The sequence below is a fragment of the Leptinotarsa decemlineata genome, unplaced genomic scaffold (assembly GCF_025532065.1).
Source record: "Leptinotarsa decemlineata unplaced genomic scaffold, Ldec_3_MD MMD2_tig00026328_RagTag_RagTag, whole genome shotgun sequence".
In the NCBI taxonomy this organism is placed as follows: Eukaryota; Metazoa; Arthropoda; class Insecta; order Coleoptera; family Chrysomelidae; genus Leptinotarsa; species Leptinotarsa decemlineata.
In genome coordinates this window covers 8,826,819-8,843,875 of record NW_027412688.1, presented here as the reverse complement: position 1 = coordinate 8,843,875, position 17,057 = coordinate 8,826,819, and the positions used below count along the sequence as shown (strand labels likewise).

General features: G+C 35.2%; 1 protein-coding gene across 1 annotated transcript in view; it reads left to right on the top strand.

Annotated features, from left to right (window-relative positions):
* The first annotated feature begins 401 nt into the window (after positions 1-401).
* The window catches only part of LOC111506365 (uncharacterized), a 440,916-nt gene continuing 424,260 nt past the window's right edge, over positions 402-17,057 (top strand). Inside the window, 3 exon segments of the mRNA XM_074182237.1 lie at positions 402-536; positions 9,598-9,761; positions 13,571-13,769. Of these exon segments, the coding sequence (XP_074038338.1) occupies positions 9,601-9,761; positions 13,571-13,769 (360 nt within the window). The 5' untranslated portion in view covers positions 402-536; positions 9,598-9,600.

Below are 17,057 nucleotides of genomic sequence, written 5' to 3'. Positions count from 1 at the left end.
TTGGTTGAAATACTGCGAAGGTGGTGTTCACATTGCCAATTTTATTTTTTGTACGACAAATACCTTTTAAGTAAACTGGTTTTTGTTAAACATCAAACTTCTTGACCCAGATCATTTAACTGTTGTAACTATTAGTGCACATAAGTCATTTATCTACGTCTAAAACAATGGCAAATGCAATGGCTGAGTTTTTCTAAAGTCATATTCCAATGAAGCTTCACCGCACTTGGAATGTTCCTAATGGAATTCAATAGACTCTTCTTCACCATGTAATCTTCGCAATCCACTTAAAGGACGAACCCAAATGTTGAGTGCAAACAATAACCAGGCGCAGCTGAACAACCGCATACTAGACACATCGTGTCTGCCCTGACACACTCTGGGATCAGACCCGACGAAAGAGACAACTTTTACAGCACCGCTTCTTTAGTACCACGACGGTACCCATGACGGTACCACGTGCGTTCAGGTGCGTTTATCAGTGACGGTACAATATGTGATTTGGATTTTTTATTGGATATACCAAGTTATCTCAGGTAAGGTAAAAAGTTTCGGGGAAAGGTGACTAAGGGTAGAGAAAAGAGCAAAATAAAAGATGTTGAGGTAGATGATAAAATAAAAAATATCAAGATGTAATGTTAACAGGTTGCTATGAAAAATCAGTAGCCGACCAGTTGCTGAATTGTAAAATGCTTTTTTGTTTTCGATGTAAATAAATAGAGTGGTGAAACAAAAATGTAATATATTGAAGAAATGCACTATCATCTATCAATGATTTTTAGATTATAGTGATGCTTTAATTTGATACAATCAAAGTTGTTGAGATATTAACTTTTCCTTTGCTAGTGAATTCTCATTATCTATGATAATGAACAAATTATTTATAAAAATGTTCATTTATAATATGAATTGTTTTAACCATCCTTCACCTAATATTCAGGCGATATTATTTTTTCCAATGTTCTCTCCTAATCACCATTTTAACAATCTTTTCATTTCATAAACTACACCTTACGATTTGATCTTCACAAAACTTTATTTAAAATATATAATAATAATAATAATACCAGACGTAAAGACCCGAAAAATGATGTATCTATATAGGAGTTTGCATCCCAAATCGTCCGTTCCACGGTTGTACTTTTCCCGACAACAGGGACTTTTGATTTTGGAGTGTCTACATGACAGAATGGTACTGGATACAGCCTGTAAAGTCGTCAGGAGTTCGGATCCTCCTCTCTGCATGGTCCGTGACCATGAGAGAGCAGAAATTGGAGCATTTCTCTTTAGGGCAGCTGCCCGAGCAGCGGATGGACTCGGTATAGTTTTCGACTCTGAACGAGGTGACCACGACTCTGGCACCGAGTTGGAACCCGTTCAGTGAAAAGCTCAGATGAAAGCCGTAGAGATCACCTTACTTCTGCGGAGACACAAGGATAAGCCAATGCATGGGTCTTCTTCAATAACCTTGGCTTATCAAAGCGCCTGACGTTCGCTGTTCTCAGGTCGAGTGGGCTGAAGTCGGAAACTGGGGGGTTCGTCATGGCTTGCCAGGATGGTGTCTTCAACACCTCAGTCTACCGCAGTCGTGTGATGGGTTTAGAGGTTCCTGACACAAGGTGCAGGGCCTGCCGCGAGGCGCCCGAGACCCCAAGTCACTTACTATCAGCATGTCCAGCATATAGGGTCTCGACCTATATCCATCGACATAACGCGGCCCTAAGAGTGCTATGTTACCATCTACAGCACTCTTACGGTATTGATGAGATACCGGTGTTGCCCTACGGTCCGGGGGATATTGAATCCGTTGTGGGGAACGAGAAGTGTCGAATTTATTGAAACTATTCGTTCCCCACCCTCATGCTCATACAAGCTAAAAAGCTTGATGTAGTCCTTTTCGACCACCAGAGCATAACGATATTTGTCGTGGAGTTTTCAGCTCCTGGCGAGACGAATATAGTCAGAAAAGAGGAGGAAAAACGGATAAACTATCGAGATTTTCTCTTCGAACTCCGCAGACTCTATTCAGATCACTCTGTCAAGATGGTTGTTCTACTACTCTCGAATCTTAAAATCATACCGGCTTGCCGCACTAAGGCAGAAATCTTAGCCGCACAGATGCAGAAGGCTGTCATTCTTGGCTCACTACGCTTGCTCGGGACACATGATTCTCGGACACAATGATCACTTAACCCACGGTGTGGGGAGTGGTAATTGGTTGATAATGCTGGCGCGCCCTCCCGAATGTATCGGGGCTTCGGGGAATAAGGCCTGACCAGCGCACACTATGATGACAATAATAATAATAATGTATCTTATTCACCAAGGTAAAAAAAAATACACAAAGGAAAATACAATGGGTTTGGAAAAATCCCAGAGCAGAATTCAGGAGACAAGCGTGTGCAACACGCCAAATCCTGCTCTTCCATTCAACTCCTTTACAATATACAAAACTTAAAAGTATTCATCAAACATATGATGTACTAAAAATTATAAAGCCTATGTAGTAAGAGAGAAAAAAATTTTAAAGAATAAAAGAGGGGTAATTCATAATGCTTACAGAGTGACTTGAATTTTTGTATTTTATGCGAGACTTTAGTTGCACGATAGCTGTTTTTCACGAAGCTTAAAAAGTGTCGGTTTCAATTTTTTAGTTGTGTGGGAAGACTATTGTAATGAATATAGATAGAAAAACTGAACGATCTCTCAAACAGTGCTGTGCTGTGGTGGGGGTCAGTTATTGTATATTTGTGTCGGATATTCACTTCATGTTCATTTTTACGAAATCAAACTTTATCATAAAGATACTGCGGTAATTATATTGTGAAATAAGGTTACAGATTGCAATGACGATATGTTTCGTAGTAGCTTTTTCGTAGTTAAAAATCGTTTTCATAATAAAATTCAAGATATTACACTCTCGGATAATGCCAAATTGATTGTAAAGAATCTGTTTTTCAGTATTCCTGCGAATGAAACGATTACTCTCGTTGATAATCTATTATACGAACGGTCTATAAATCCGGTAGTGAAAAAGGAAATATTAGACTTGCTTACGGTTTGTTTGTCACAAAATTACTTCCAATTCAATAAAAGTTTTTAATCATCCTGCAAAGGTCTCATGATGGGAAACCCACTTAGTTCTATTCTGGCAGAGATTTTCATGGATGTTTTGGAAAGAAAAATACACAGTAACCCACTGGTAAGATGTTTCGTGTATTGGTATAGATATGTGGTTGATATCACAGTATGTTTCACAGGAACGAACATACAGTTGACAAACTTTTTGAAGTTCATCAATTCTCTCCAAGCTTTTATCACTTTCACCATGGAAATCTAAATCAAAATTTTTCGGAATTGACGATAACAAAAGTTAACAAAATATATGATTTTTCAATTCATCGTAAACCAGCACGTACATATATCATTCATAATTCGTCCACCCACCGGTATCAGTACAAAGTATCAGCTTTCAAGAGTATGATCCACAGACTGATAAATGTGCGTTGTCAGAGGCGAATTTCAATAGAGAACTGAACATAATAAAACAAATAGCCGTCAACAATGATCACGATAGCAGTATTATATATTCTTTATTATCAAAAAAGTTATACAGTCAAGCTTTGAAGGAAGTTCACCCAATTCTAAGAGAAGAGGATAGAAGTTATAGAACCTCAACCTACTTAGGCCAACCTACTACAAATATTTCAGATTTTCTGCACAACAAAGGTGTAAATATTGATTTCAAAACCAACAACAACTTAGGCATTCACATTGAGAATAACAAAGATAAAAGTTCAGTTTCAGAAAAATCGGGAGTGTATAAATTATCATGTGGGTCATGTTTGACGTTTCATATAGGTTAAACTGAAAGAACGTTCAAAGCCCGCATAAAGGAACACAAAAATAGTTACCAGAATGGAAAAACAAATTTCACATATGCCACTCATTCAATCACAGAGGGACATGAGTTCAACCATGAATTCAAGCCCCTTCATTCCCAGTGGAAAGGTTTGAAAATTAACCTGTTGTAAAGAATGGAAATAAACAAATTCAAAAATACTCAATATCTTATTAACGATCAAACTCAATTGAATAACTCGCTATTATTGAATCTGTTCATTTTCAGGTAAAAATAGTTAATTCTCGAAACACCTATTCATTTAGTTAAATTCATACCTGACCTTTTCAGGTGAATTCATTCATTAGAAAGTAGGTTAGAGTATAAAATAGTTGTGATTTAGAAGTAACTTTTAGTTACTATTGTATAGTAAGCTATTGTATAGCGAAACACGTGTCGCGGTTTTTGTAAAACCCTTTGAAGTGAAAGTCAATCGACAATAAAATATCTGTTTTTTCGCTAACCAGCTGTCGCACCCCTACGAACGACCACCCTCAGAAGTCAAAACTTGTGCGAGCTAAGGATTAACGAGGTCTTACCTTTTAACGTGTGATTCCTAACACGGGTTGGACGATAGTAAATGAAAATCGATCGTTCAGACTAGGGCTTGAATCACCGTCTAACACGGCAGTCAATTCGAGTGAGTAAACAAAGCACCCACGTCGAACCGCCTGGCTACCGACCGATATTTCTCAGATGTCCTGTGAAAAGACAGTATCAAGTAAATATCCTTGTGATTACTTTGAGCTGCTACCTTTTCTGTTGAAGGAGCTCTTCAGTATTTTCCTCATAAGGTATATCCATAAAGGTTTTTCATATGTGAATTTTTCAGTGCTTTTCATACGAGTGTTGACTCATTTTCCAGTTTGGTCCGGTACCGTAGTTTTCACTTCCACAGTTGTTTCTTTCATATAGGGTTGGTGACCCGTGTCCAACACACTCATCAGCTTCCTCACTGCATGTGATTTAGTATCGTGGTACCCAGCTTGGAGTCAATGAGAGTTTTTTCTGTTCTTCACGACATTCTCGAAACAATCTTGATATCAATGCTCTTTTTGGGGAATGTTTTATTTTTAAATGTGTCCAGTACGACTCTGCTGTGAGATAAATGATTCGTGGTCCAGAGAAGTTCATCTGGAGAAGATCTTTACAGAATCCTTGTTATTGTGTACTCGCTTGTATTATTTGTTGATACCTGAGATTCTTTCCAAGTGTATTTTATAGAAGTAGCCTCAACTTCTTCACATTCCGTCTCCCATGAATCTTTCCTAGATTTTTTCAGAAGCTTTTTGTATTCAGTCAGGGATTGGTTCCATGTTTCTGATTTCCTTCTGTTTTTGAAAGAATTATTGTTTTTTTCCAGTTCTGTCAGATATTCAGGCCACCTGAGAATATTCCTGTTTGATTCCTTATTCATATGAGATAATGTTCGATGTACCTACACAGAGACAATAGCTTCCTAAAATCGATCTACTAACTTTAAATCTACAGAACTTTTTATTTCAAAACCCATTCGGTCTGTGCAGATATGTTGTTTGTTTTCCGAGAATTTTAACAAAGTATGATTTTTTATGTGCTGATAATCCGAACAATTCTCTTATCAGACGTTTTCATTCCATTTTCGAACATTGTTACCATAACATAGTTACGTCTATCACTAGTTGGCTGAAAATATTTTTTTTCATAAAATTACATTTTATTATTCGAAAAAGTCATACAATTTTTCGATACCATTCTTATAATACGTTTTGTCTTAAGCCTCTAAATTGGCCCCAGTTTCGACGATTACCACTTCGTGGCAGCTGAATTTTTTTCCATTGAACATTCTTTCGAGGTCTAAGAATACAAGAAAGGCACTAGGGGCCAGATCTGGAGAATACGGTGAATTTTCAGTAGATGCAGAAGCACTTCGAAGCCCAATTTTGCCATCGTTTTCATCAATTTGTGACATCATGTATTATCTTGATGAAATAATGCTTTCTTTTTCTTCAAATGGGACCGTTTTTTCGCAATTTTGACTTCCAAACGCTTTCAAACACAGAAAACAACTATTCCCCTGGCTGATAACATGAAGGGTTTTGGATTATATTCGACAGGTGTCAGTGCAGGATTCTTCATTCAAGTTATTCCTGCATATGCTGTTGGCGATACAACTACCGCAATATATTTTCAATTATTGGAACACACTTGCAGACCGGTTTCGAGCTATTTGGCCACTCGTCAGTGCAAGGTAGTGTCTATCATTAACATGAATTCGATGATTTCCATTAATTGAAAATCGAATTTCTTCAGAGTATAATTCCTCGAACTAGGCTGAAGCGGACAACAAACAACAAGTTTGTCATCGCCCCATCTGCCTGTGAAAGAGGTAACTAACCGCATATCCGAAATTTGCCCAATTCCTCGTATGAAGAAAGAAAACTTTTAAAATATAGTCGGTGGTCATACTTGAAAACGGGCTATAAATCGAATCATCTAAAAGAAACAATTTGTTCAGAGTAGTCTCAACTCCCTACACTGTAGGTTAATGGTTTCTTTTAGAAGTGTATGTGACTATATGTAAAAAATTACGTCAGTAGCAGCCGGCACTGGTCAACAGAAGAGGTCCGATTCTGCTTCACGACAACGCCCATCCGCACGTTTCACCACTCACCATTCGACAATTAAACGAATTGATCGTCGAAGTTTTGCCTCACCCATAATACTCGGTAGATCTCTCGCCAAACGACTACCAACGTTTTGAACACTTCGATAATTTTCTCAGCAGTAAAACCTTTGCCAATCAGCACCAGACAAAAACGGCCTTCTTCGACTTCATCGAATCTAGAGCACTCAATTTTTATGCTAACGGAATTAATTGACTTGTGTAACGTTGGCAAAATGTCGCTCATTTCGATGTCTGCAAAACGGACAAAACTTTCAAAACAATCTAATAATTTTTGAAAAAGTATTATTGAGCTTGTAACTGTCGCTTTTGGGCAGTTCTGAGCTACAGCTCCAATTTTTTTTAATGAACAAATATTACTGATATTTCTGATCCACTAAGAAACCTGTCAATGAATTTTGAGAGCAGTGAAGTGAAATGATTTTTGCCTACTGATTCACCAGTTTTGTCGATTGCAAACTCCAAATTTTTTTTGTATTATATTATTTTTTTGTTGAAAACAAAGAACCTTGTGAAACTATACAGGGTGTTAATTAACTATGATTTGAACGAATATTTTTGACTTAAAAATGTACGCCACTGACTTTTGTGAATTTTTATTATTCCTTTGGATTAAGCAATTAGAAATACAACTTTTTTGTCTCCTGAATTTTTTTCGTATCTTGCTTAGTTTTTAAGAAAAAAAAGTCGACCTAATTGCATATCCCTGGACCTCACAACGAATAGTATGGGGAATTAAATGTTTCTTTTGGAAATTATTTTTACAATTTTTCATTACTGATTATGTAACAATAACAACAAATATTAAATAACATTAACATCTAGACAAACGAATTGCACTAAATTAAGTGTTGGAAATGGCCTCCTTCGACTTCAAAACAACCGTCTAGCCGCCGCATCATTAAATTTCGCACTTTTCTGAAAATACCATAAATATTAATCAAGGGTTTCCTTGGAAAACGATTGCAGCATTTAATAAACAACTTGACAGTTGTTGTCAACTTTATAAGCTTTTAATTCATAATTGTTATGAAAAGTGTGTTTAATGGTTATTTTTCGAACCATTTTTGTAAAACATGGTTCAATTTACTAACAGTGAAATGGCAGATATGCATTTCTGTTATGGAATGGCTAACGGAAACTCGAATGCTGCAAGACGAATTTGCCATGAAAGATTTCCTCAGAGTGTAGTGCCTACTGTGCACGACTTTCTGAAGCAGGCAGCTTTAAAAGATCGACAGTTGTCATTGGGGGGGCTGCAACAGTACGAACAGTTCAAATTGAAGAAACTGTTCTGAATGAGATTGAAGTAAATCCTCATACCAGTACTTGGAAAATAGCTGAAGAACTGAATATTACCCATGTCACAGTGTGACAGATTATAAGAGCCCAGCAGCTATATCTCTATCACATGCAACGTGTGCAAGCTCTATTGCCCAGAGATTTGCCTGTAAGACTAGCTTTTTCTAATTGGTTATGCGTTAAAATAAGAAGAAATCCAGGTTTCCCAAGTCGAATATTGTTTACAGATGGAGCTTGTTTTTCTTGCAATTCAATTATTAACTTCCACAACAATCACATTTGGGCCGAAAACAATCCACAGGCCTTGATAGAAAATAATTTTCAAGAATAGTTTTCTTTTAATATTTGGGTTGGGATTGTTGGTGACCATTTCATTGGGCCTCACTTCATTCCACCTAGACTCAATAGAGAAGAATACCGAAGGTTTTTAGAATTTGCTTTACCTGGACTTTCAGAAGAAATTCTTTCATAGAAAGATTTCGTTTGTGGTACATGCACGATGGTGCTCCACCACACTTTAGTGTAGTGGCACGGCAATTTTTGGATGACAATTACCGTAATCGCTGGATTGGGAGAGCAGGCCCACATCTATGGCCACATCTCTCGCTCGAAATGGTCAGTCGGTAGCCAAGCGGTTCGGTGTGGGTGCTTTGTTCACTCACTCGAATTGACTGCCGTGCTGGTCGGTGGTTCAAGCCCTAGTCTGAACGATCGATCTTCACCTGCTACCGACAACCCGTGTTAGGAATCACACGTTAAAAGGTAAGACCTCGTTAATCCTTGGCTCGCACAAGTTTCGACTTCTGAGGGTTGTCGTTCGTAGGGGTGCGACAGCTGGTTAACGGAAAAACAGATTTTGAACAGATTTTTTTTAAATGAATTCCTTAGATTATTTTCTCTTGGGACACCTTAAAGCGTTGGTATACAAAACTACTGTGAACTGCAAAAGTGAAGAAGATTTACGGAATAAAATCATTAATTCATGTGATATAATAAAAGATACGCCAGGTATTTTCAGAAGAGTGCGAAATTCAATGATGCGGCGGCTAAACGGTTGTATTTAAGCCGAAGGAGGCCATTTCCAACACTTAATTTAGTGCAATTGTTAGTCTAGATGTTAATGTTATTTAATATTTGTTGGTATTGTTACATAATTAGTAATGAAAAGTAAAAATAATAATTTTCAAAAAAAACATTTAATTCTTAAAAACTAAGCAAAATACGAAAAAAATTCAAGAGACAAAAAAGTTGTATTTCTAACTCCTCAATGTTATAAATACCATTGCCAAATTACCACAAAATTAGGTAAAGGATATTTAAGATATTTACGAGTAACTTTTTTTTTATTTTTATTTCAACACCCTGTATCTTGAGAACGAAGGATTTGCGGACCCATGTTTATATAAACATTTCGTCTTAAAATTCCCTAATGAATCGTCTGTTAAATTTATGCTACATACTTAATCAACACCCTGTAGTTTATTTATATTTAAAATAGGTGTTTCATTCGATATATAAAATAAATAGATATTTTGTTGGATAACTGACTTTCTTTTATATTTTTGAAAATTTTTCTTTTCCTAGCACTTCTGACATGTGATGCATTTTCAATATATCAGCTTCTACTCAACTCTGGGAGAATTTCATTCATCTCAAACACAGTATGCCCATAATTAATGTTATTAATATATTAATCAAACTGTTATTCTTATCGCATTCCTTTTTGCAGGATATGGAATGTGGCTATGACGTATCATGCCTACAAGGACGAACAGCAGTGTTACCAGGTGGGCGCGACAGAGACGGAAGACCCATTTTGTTGCTAACAGTACCACTCGACTCTCCTTCGTTAGATGCCGTTCCGGCTCTCCAGTACTTACTTTCTCTATTCAGGTGGGTATTCACTTAATTTATAGAGTAGAAACTTTTGCGGCACGAATTAAACCCAGAGGGCATGATTATTTTCTCGAGTGTCACCTGCACGGTCTTCATATTTGCATTCTTCTTTATCTGTCGGTGACATTTTCACTTGATAATAAAAGAGTGATTCATTATTGCATTGCCGTAGACTATGAGAGTGTTTTAAGAATTTTGCATGATTCACTTGTTTTCAATGGAGGCAGTCCTTGGCCAACCAGTTCTAAGGTCAATGGTCCAATAAATCGACTTGTTTGATATTTGGAATGTTTGCATATCAATTATTAACAAAAAAAGATAACTGTTGAGGGTATAAAAGACAAAAGTATCATTCTATTTTGTGAGAACTCACATGTTTACTTAGTATCTCATCACTCTGAATGAATAAACGATATCCTAACCACTGAAACTATACTTACAAGTATCAATTGGTCAATAAATGAAAAGTCGACTATATAGAACTGAATAAATATCTCGAAAGCGAAAACTGGGATGATATTATCATGTGTTCAGATGTCCAGGAAACTTATAACAGGTTCACTTCTAAACTCGAATTTTACACTGAATTGGCCTGCCATAATCATAGTAAAACATGTAAAATAAGACGTCACAGAGCAAAACCATGGATTACATCAGGACTAATAACATCCATTCGAAAGAGAGATGAACTAAAAATAAAATTGACACTCACTCCTTCAATAGAACTTTCAAAGCTGGAAACTCATCAAACAACACACCATATATATATATATATATATATATATATATATATATATATATATATATATATATATATATATATATATATATATATATATATAAAACAATTCGTGGACACAACACTCAAAAGAGGGGCAAACCGCGGACACGTGTTTCTGGCTATTGGCCTCATCAGCGCAGTGCAGCCAAGTGCAAAGATGGGCAACACTTGTTTGCCGAAAGCAGGATACAGCACATACGCACGGAGTCAACAACAGGAGCCAACCGCACATTTGTGGTTCCAGTTAGAAGACCTAGAATTCCCAGGCTACATCTAACATGACCACGTAGGCAGCTATAGCTACCTGCGTGACAACCGGGTCCAGGATATAAATACAGAGAGAGATTTTATCGAGTGTGTATGATACAAATAAAAAATGTAGCAAATAGTGGACATAACACTCCAAAAGGGGGCAACCCGTGGACACGTGTTTCTGGCTATTGGTATTTCATTGATTTCATTCAATTTAGTTTAAATTGATTTATTTAATTTTATTGACCATGTTCTTATATCCTGAACGTTTGTATTAGGTTATTATTATTTAAATTTCTCTTTTCAGTTCATGTTATGACTTACTTTTAATGATTTTACTCTTGTGATACTTCTGTGATTTAATGTATATGTTATTTATATTTCGCACTAAGCTTTGTCAATAAGAATTTATTCTCCAGACAATAAAGTATATTTGAATTGAATTGAATATGAAAAAAAAAAAAACTGAAGAACTCATCTCCAACATTCAAATGAAAGACATAAATGGTGGGCCAGTAAGAACTGATCATTTTCAGTCACTACTTTGCCAGCATAGGTTTTGATGAGGCTGAAGAAATAAAGAAAGTCGGATCTCTACCTAACAATTACCCAAAGACAGAACCATACAATCAACAATATATATGAAGGGGGTGACGCAAAATGAAGTAATTCAAATGATATCAAAACTCGAAGACAGCTGCTCCGATTGCATATCCTCAATATACATAAAAATTACACATAAATATCTGATAGAACTACATCATAAATTTAACCTACAGACAAGAAAAACTACCACATCAGTGGAAAGAATCATTGGTGACTCCTATTTAGCCGGCAACACAATAGTGTAGAAAATCATAGGTGCATCTCTGTTATGAACAATAAAACGAAAAATTTTGAATTCACACTTGAAAAAAGATTAATGAATTCCTTTTGTTGAAATCATGTAATTTCACAAAGTCAATTGTGTTTCATCGCAAACTCTAAAACTGAAAGTGCTGTATTAGATCTGATTGAAAAAAATTGTAATGGCCTTAGATAGCTCTCAAAAATGTTTGATGATTTTCCTGGACCATGCCAATGCTTTTGATACTGTAGCATATGGCAAGGTTTTAAATGAGTTATACACATAAGGTATACTCTGGAACCAACTCTACTTTTTCAAGAAGACTATTTAACTAATAGAGTACAACAAATAAAAATCGACAACCAATTCAGTAGTTTTACAGAAATCAAAATAGTAGTTCTTTAAGAACTTCATGGGGAATATTTTGAAAAACAATAGTAGTTTTTGATGAATAATATTTGTTTATATAGGTGATCACGTTTGTAAAAATCAGCACACAATTTGTGGATCAATAAATTGATGGATGTAGCCGTTACTTCGTGATAGAAAATCATTATGAAGAAAAGATAATTGAATGTTACTGCAGTTTCTTCCTATAAGGACATTTTTAAACTGATATAGTAAAGTATGTTTAATGTATAACTTTGAAAATGTCCTTATAGGATGAAACTGCAGTAACAATGGTCACAAATAAAAGTGGTAAAAAACATAGAAAGTTTCAATTCTATTTATATCATAATTTGTGGATCACCTACATTTCACTAAGCCTGTCCTATCTTTTTGTGCTCGCAAATGAACTGATGCGAGGGCTGGGGTTTTTCGGAATTCAGTTTTCCTGGTTTCTCGATCGGCCTTCATTACAAATATACATCTTCTCAATCTTTTTCTTTTTTCACCACCTTTGGAATCTATAACCCTAAGTTGCTAGCTTTTGGTTCATATGAGGCAGTCTTTCATCAATGTGAACCAACTAACTTCATTCAGAAACCTTTTTTGAAACACTCTTTCCCTGAATCACTCTTTGTCGAAAAGTTGATATTTTTTCGAGCTGCATTTTTCATCAAGAACTCTGCATCTATCTGATAACTTCACGTTATGCGCCTAAATATTTGCAACAACCACTCTTCATGACGAGCCTTTATGAAGTTTTTTCTAGTCTGACCTAAGAGTCCTTCGTCGTCGACTCTTTCCAGTTTGGAAAGTTCTCTTGAACGCATAGGTTTTGGTAACGAGTTCATCATTTTGCGTTTACTGCAAAACCCTATACTTTTCTTCACTTCCATAGTTGCAGTAACTCACTGGTCGTATCTCTTTAGTTTTTTTCCGATCAAGAAATTTATTAACTTCTAGGTTTAGTAACATTCGTTTTCAACAGGTTTGTTTATTCTACTTCAATGAACTTGCATCTCTTGATCCTAGGGATTTGAACTCATCAATTCAAGCATTGCTATGTCCTGGCTTCCTTTATCCCTTTCAGAACAGCTCAGTAAGTCTTAAGCCTTCTAACAAGCTATCGATCAATTGACCAATCCCTGATTTTCTACAGGTTGTCAGCCTAATTGCCATTTCTGAAACCAAATGAATATCAGCATTATCATTTTCTAAGTGCCCTAGCTAGGTTTTATGTTTTATATATATTCGTCCAAACTTTTTTCTGGGCCTCCAAATTCCAAAAGTTTTTGGAATGTTCACAAGCTCTTTGAGGTATTTTCCTTCAGTACATCTGATGCAGAATTCTGATTGGAATTTTATACATGAATCAACCAATGATGAACGAACAGTTCATCCTTTAAGGAACCAAATTTAATTTTTTTCTCAATGGACCAATTTTTTTTTCATGAATTTGAATATTTTCATTTCATTAGCATTCGTGCTGCTTCAATGAGTACGTTATCTTCCTAAGAGCAATAATTTTTTTTGTTTCAGTAAAACTAGTCGATCTAAAGGTGTCACAGTGATAATAGATGCAAGAAAAGGTCCCTGGAAAGTTGCTAGATCATGTATACATCAAGTAACTGCTGTATTTACAGAGGAAGAGTTGTCGAAATTGATAGTACTCCGTCCTGATGCTTTTTGGGACAAACAAAGGGTGGAAAATTGTACGTCGGCAGAAAAAAACAAAGAAGTATGTATCAGTGATTATTGAAAAAGTCAAACATTTACCGGCAACACAACAGCTATGATTATGAAGTGAAATGAATATCAATCATTTCGGTAAATTATGGAATCATAAATGAATATAAAATGAGTTTTGAAAGGTTTGCACCCATATGGGAAACTTTCTTATTATTCATTTTTCAGAAAATTTTGTTCTTAATGAGAACTGGTGCAATGCGGGAAACTTGGATTTGAGTTCTCAGAATTCTAAATTTCCGAACGGTGTACAGGGGAGAACAAAAAATAGAAATTTTGATCAAAAGTAAACTACCCTTATTTCCGACATTAAAGAAAAAGTTGGAAACAATATTGAGATCTGAAATCATAGCCATCTACATAACAAAACAAAAAACGTCAATTATTCATGGTTTTAGCCTAAGAAAGAGTACTGGTATCTCTTATATACCTTAGGCGCCTCCCTCATATTACTATGATAATATTTCGATGTGAAATTCAGTCCAATTCATTTTTTGAACTAGCATATAGGTGTTTATTGGAAATGGTTTGAATTTTTACTAGTTTTTTGGTGCAAAATTGATATTTCACTCTGTATGTATGTCCATAATAACTTTCACTATGCTTTAATGGCAAGAAATAATTGACTGAATCAATTAATGTTGAACAATCAAGTAATACAAATCTGTAAGTAGTACTAGTACTCTTCATGGGCTAGAACCAAAAAAAATATTTTTTTTTTGTTTTTTTACGTAAGTGGTTATGATTTCAAATATGAATATTGTTTTCAAATTCAAACAACTTTTCTAAATAAACTTTTTTGATAATGTCAAAAATAAGGTAGTTTACTCCTAATCAAAAATTCAATTTTTGTTCTCCCCTGTACACCGTTTTAAAATAAAACTTTTCGAATCTCACTGTATTCTATTTCAGCAAGTAAAGGTCGCATAGTGAATAAAAAAAGAGGTACCTACGAAAATAAAAATGAACAAATTCTAGTAGCGCAATTCGAATTCAATTATAACATTTGAGAGGAAACAGAGAAAAAAACATGAATAATTATAAAAAATTCCAAAATCAAGTGACATTTGCCTTTATTGCCTTACAGTATTTTGAGAGTAATGGCACTTTCATACCTCTCATAGTAACATATTGAAATTTTTAGTCGTTTGCATACCTAATAGCACTAAAAAGTACGTTATTAGCAACCTACCATAATATTTTTGTGCGTATGGGTACTTGCCCGAATACAGAATATGAATATAAAAGTATAAATATTTGTAAGGATATTTGAGATTATAAATAGTTCATTTAACACGCCTAACACGACATTGTTATTAAAAAATGTATTTATTAATCGTATAATAAAATGTAAAGAAAACACTTGATTTTAAATTTCAATATGTATTCAATCAACATATTCTTGAGAATGAGTGAGTAATCAGTTTTCCAAAATGAGTTTGAGGAATGTTTTTCATATGCTCTCTGGTCAAAAAATGAAGTGATCTTCCATTTTTTCTCAAAAAATACGTATTTATCCATCAATTCTCCTCTTCAAAGTAGTCCCCCTCCGATATAAATATTGTAAATAGTCTTTTGATTGTTTTAACCACAATACACATGTGCCAGCGTTTTTTTTAAATTTTACTTAAAGGGATCTCTTCAATCTTGTGAACAGAAAAAAGTTATAGATGACCAAATCCGGTGAAAACGGTGGCTGAAGCATGATTGCGGTGTTGTTTTGGCAGGTGCATTATCGTGTTGCAAAAGCCATGAATTGTTTTTCAACAATACCAGATGTTTCCTCCGTATTAATTTCCGCAAGTGGCGCATAACTTCAAGATAATACAACTTATTGACTGTACGACCATGAAACAAGAACTCCTGATGTACTACAACACGATAATCGAAGATATCAGTGAGCAAAACTTCGTCATTTGATCGAACTTGGCGTTCTTTTTTGGTCTTGGCTCTCTTGTGCTCTTCCATTGGGTAGATTGAACTTTGTTTCGATGTCATAACTATATACCTATGATTTGTCACCAGTTTTAACATTTTCATGCGAATCTGGATCGTCGTGGATGGAATTTTAAAACGAACTTTGCTGCCACACGCTTCATGCCTATAATTTTCAAAAACATTGTTCAGCATGAGCCAACCAATATGCCGCAACTTCTCTAAAAGTGATTCGAAGATTCTCTTTAACAATTTGCCTCACTTTCTTAACATTTTTATCGGTTGTTGATGTGCTGGGGCGTCCAGGGCGAGTATCGTCATTCACATCTTCTCGACCTTTTGTGGAAAGCTTGTACCACTTGCAAACTTTTTTCTGACTTAGAGTACAATCACTGTATGCCACTATCAGTATTTCAAGTGTTTTTAAGCACTAATTTCCATTTTTCACACAAAATTTGATGCAACAGAAAATCGCCGAGCACGTTAAACAATTTTAACTTTTACGCCTGTCACCAATAAACTAACTTCACTAACTAAACTAAATTTGAACAGTTACCTTATTTTTTAAACAGTCAGAGAAGCATGTTTGTCCAGTCATTTTCTCTACTCTAGATATGATGATACTGTCGACTCTGTATGTTGTACAAAAGGGAAAAATAAAACAATTTGTTTTGCTTCCATACACTAATGATGAATAACTTACTCATATCTAGTACCTACTTCAGATGTATGACTTGGTTTTTGAATTTTTTGGTGTCATATTCTCATTTTGTTTTTCATCAAATAATCAGTCTCTTCATTTCTCCTCAAATAACAATCTGTAAATATTCCCAAATTCAATATTTTGCTATTTTATTTTGTATCGATTATATCTCAGAAATGTATTTTTTCATATGTTTGAACAAGAAATAGTATTTTATAGTTCGAAGTTGAGTATAAATTATATTATCGATAACCAGCCTCTTCCATATTTTTCAGCAAAATTGAATTAGAATCCTCAAAAAAATGACAGTGTCGCCTCAAATCTCACAATGTATCATTCTATTTCCTGCTCGGAAATATCGTTTAGAAATGAATTGAGCAGAATCGGGCCCAATGCTGTTCCTTGTGGTATCCCAGAGACAATTTTTTTCTCAAAAAACTAACACTATCTTGATACTCTGTTTTGTAAGTAACTTCCTGATGAATTACAAGAGTCTTCTCTCATTTAGCAAGATCAATAAAATGGATATGCAGTATTATTTTTATCAATCTTGAGATCACCCCCAAATTCCAATATTTTTGTTTGAATCTTTATTATTCCAATGAATATTGAATACGTGTAACTGGAGTGCATAAGTTAGCC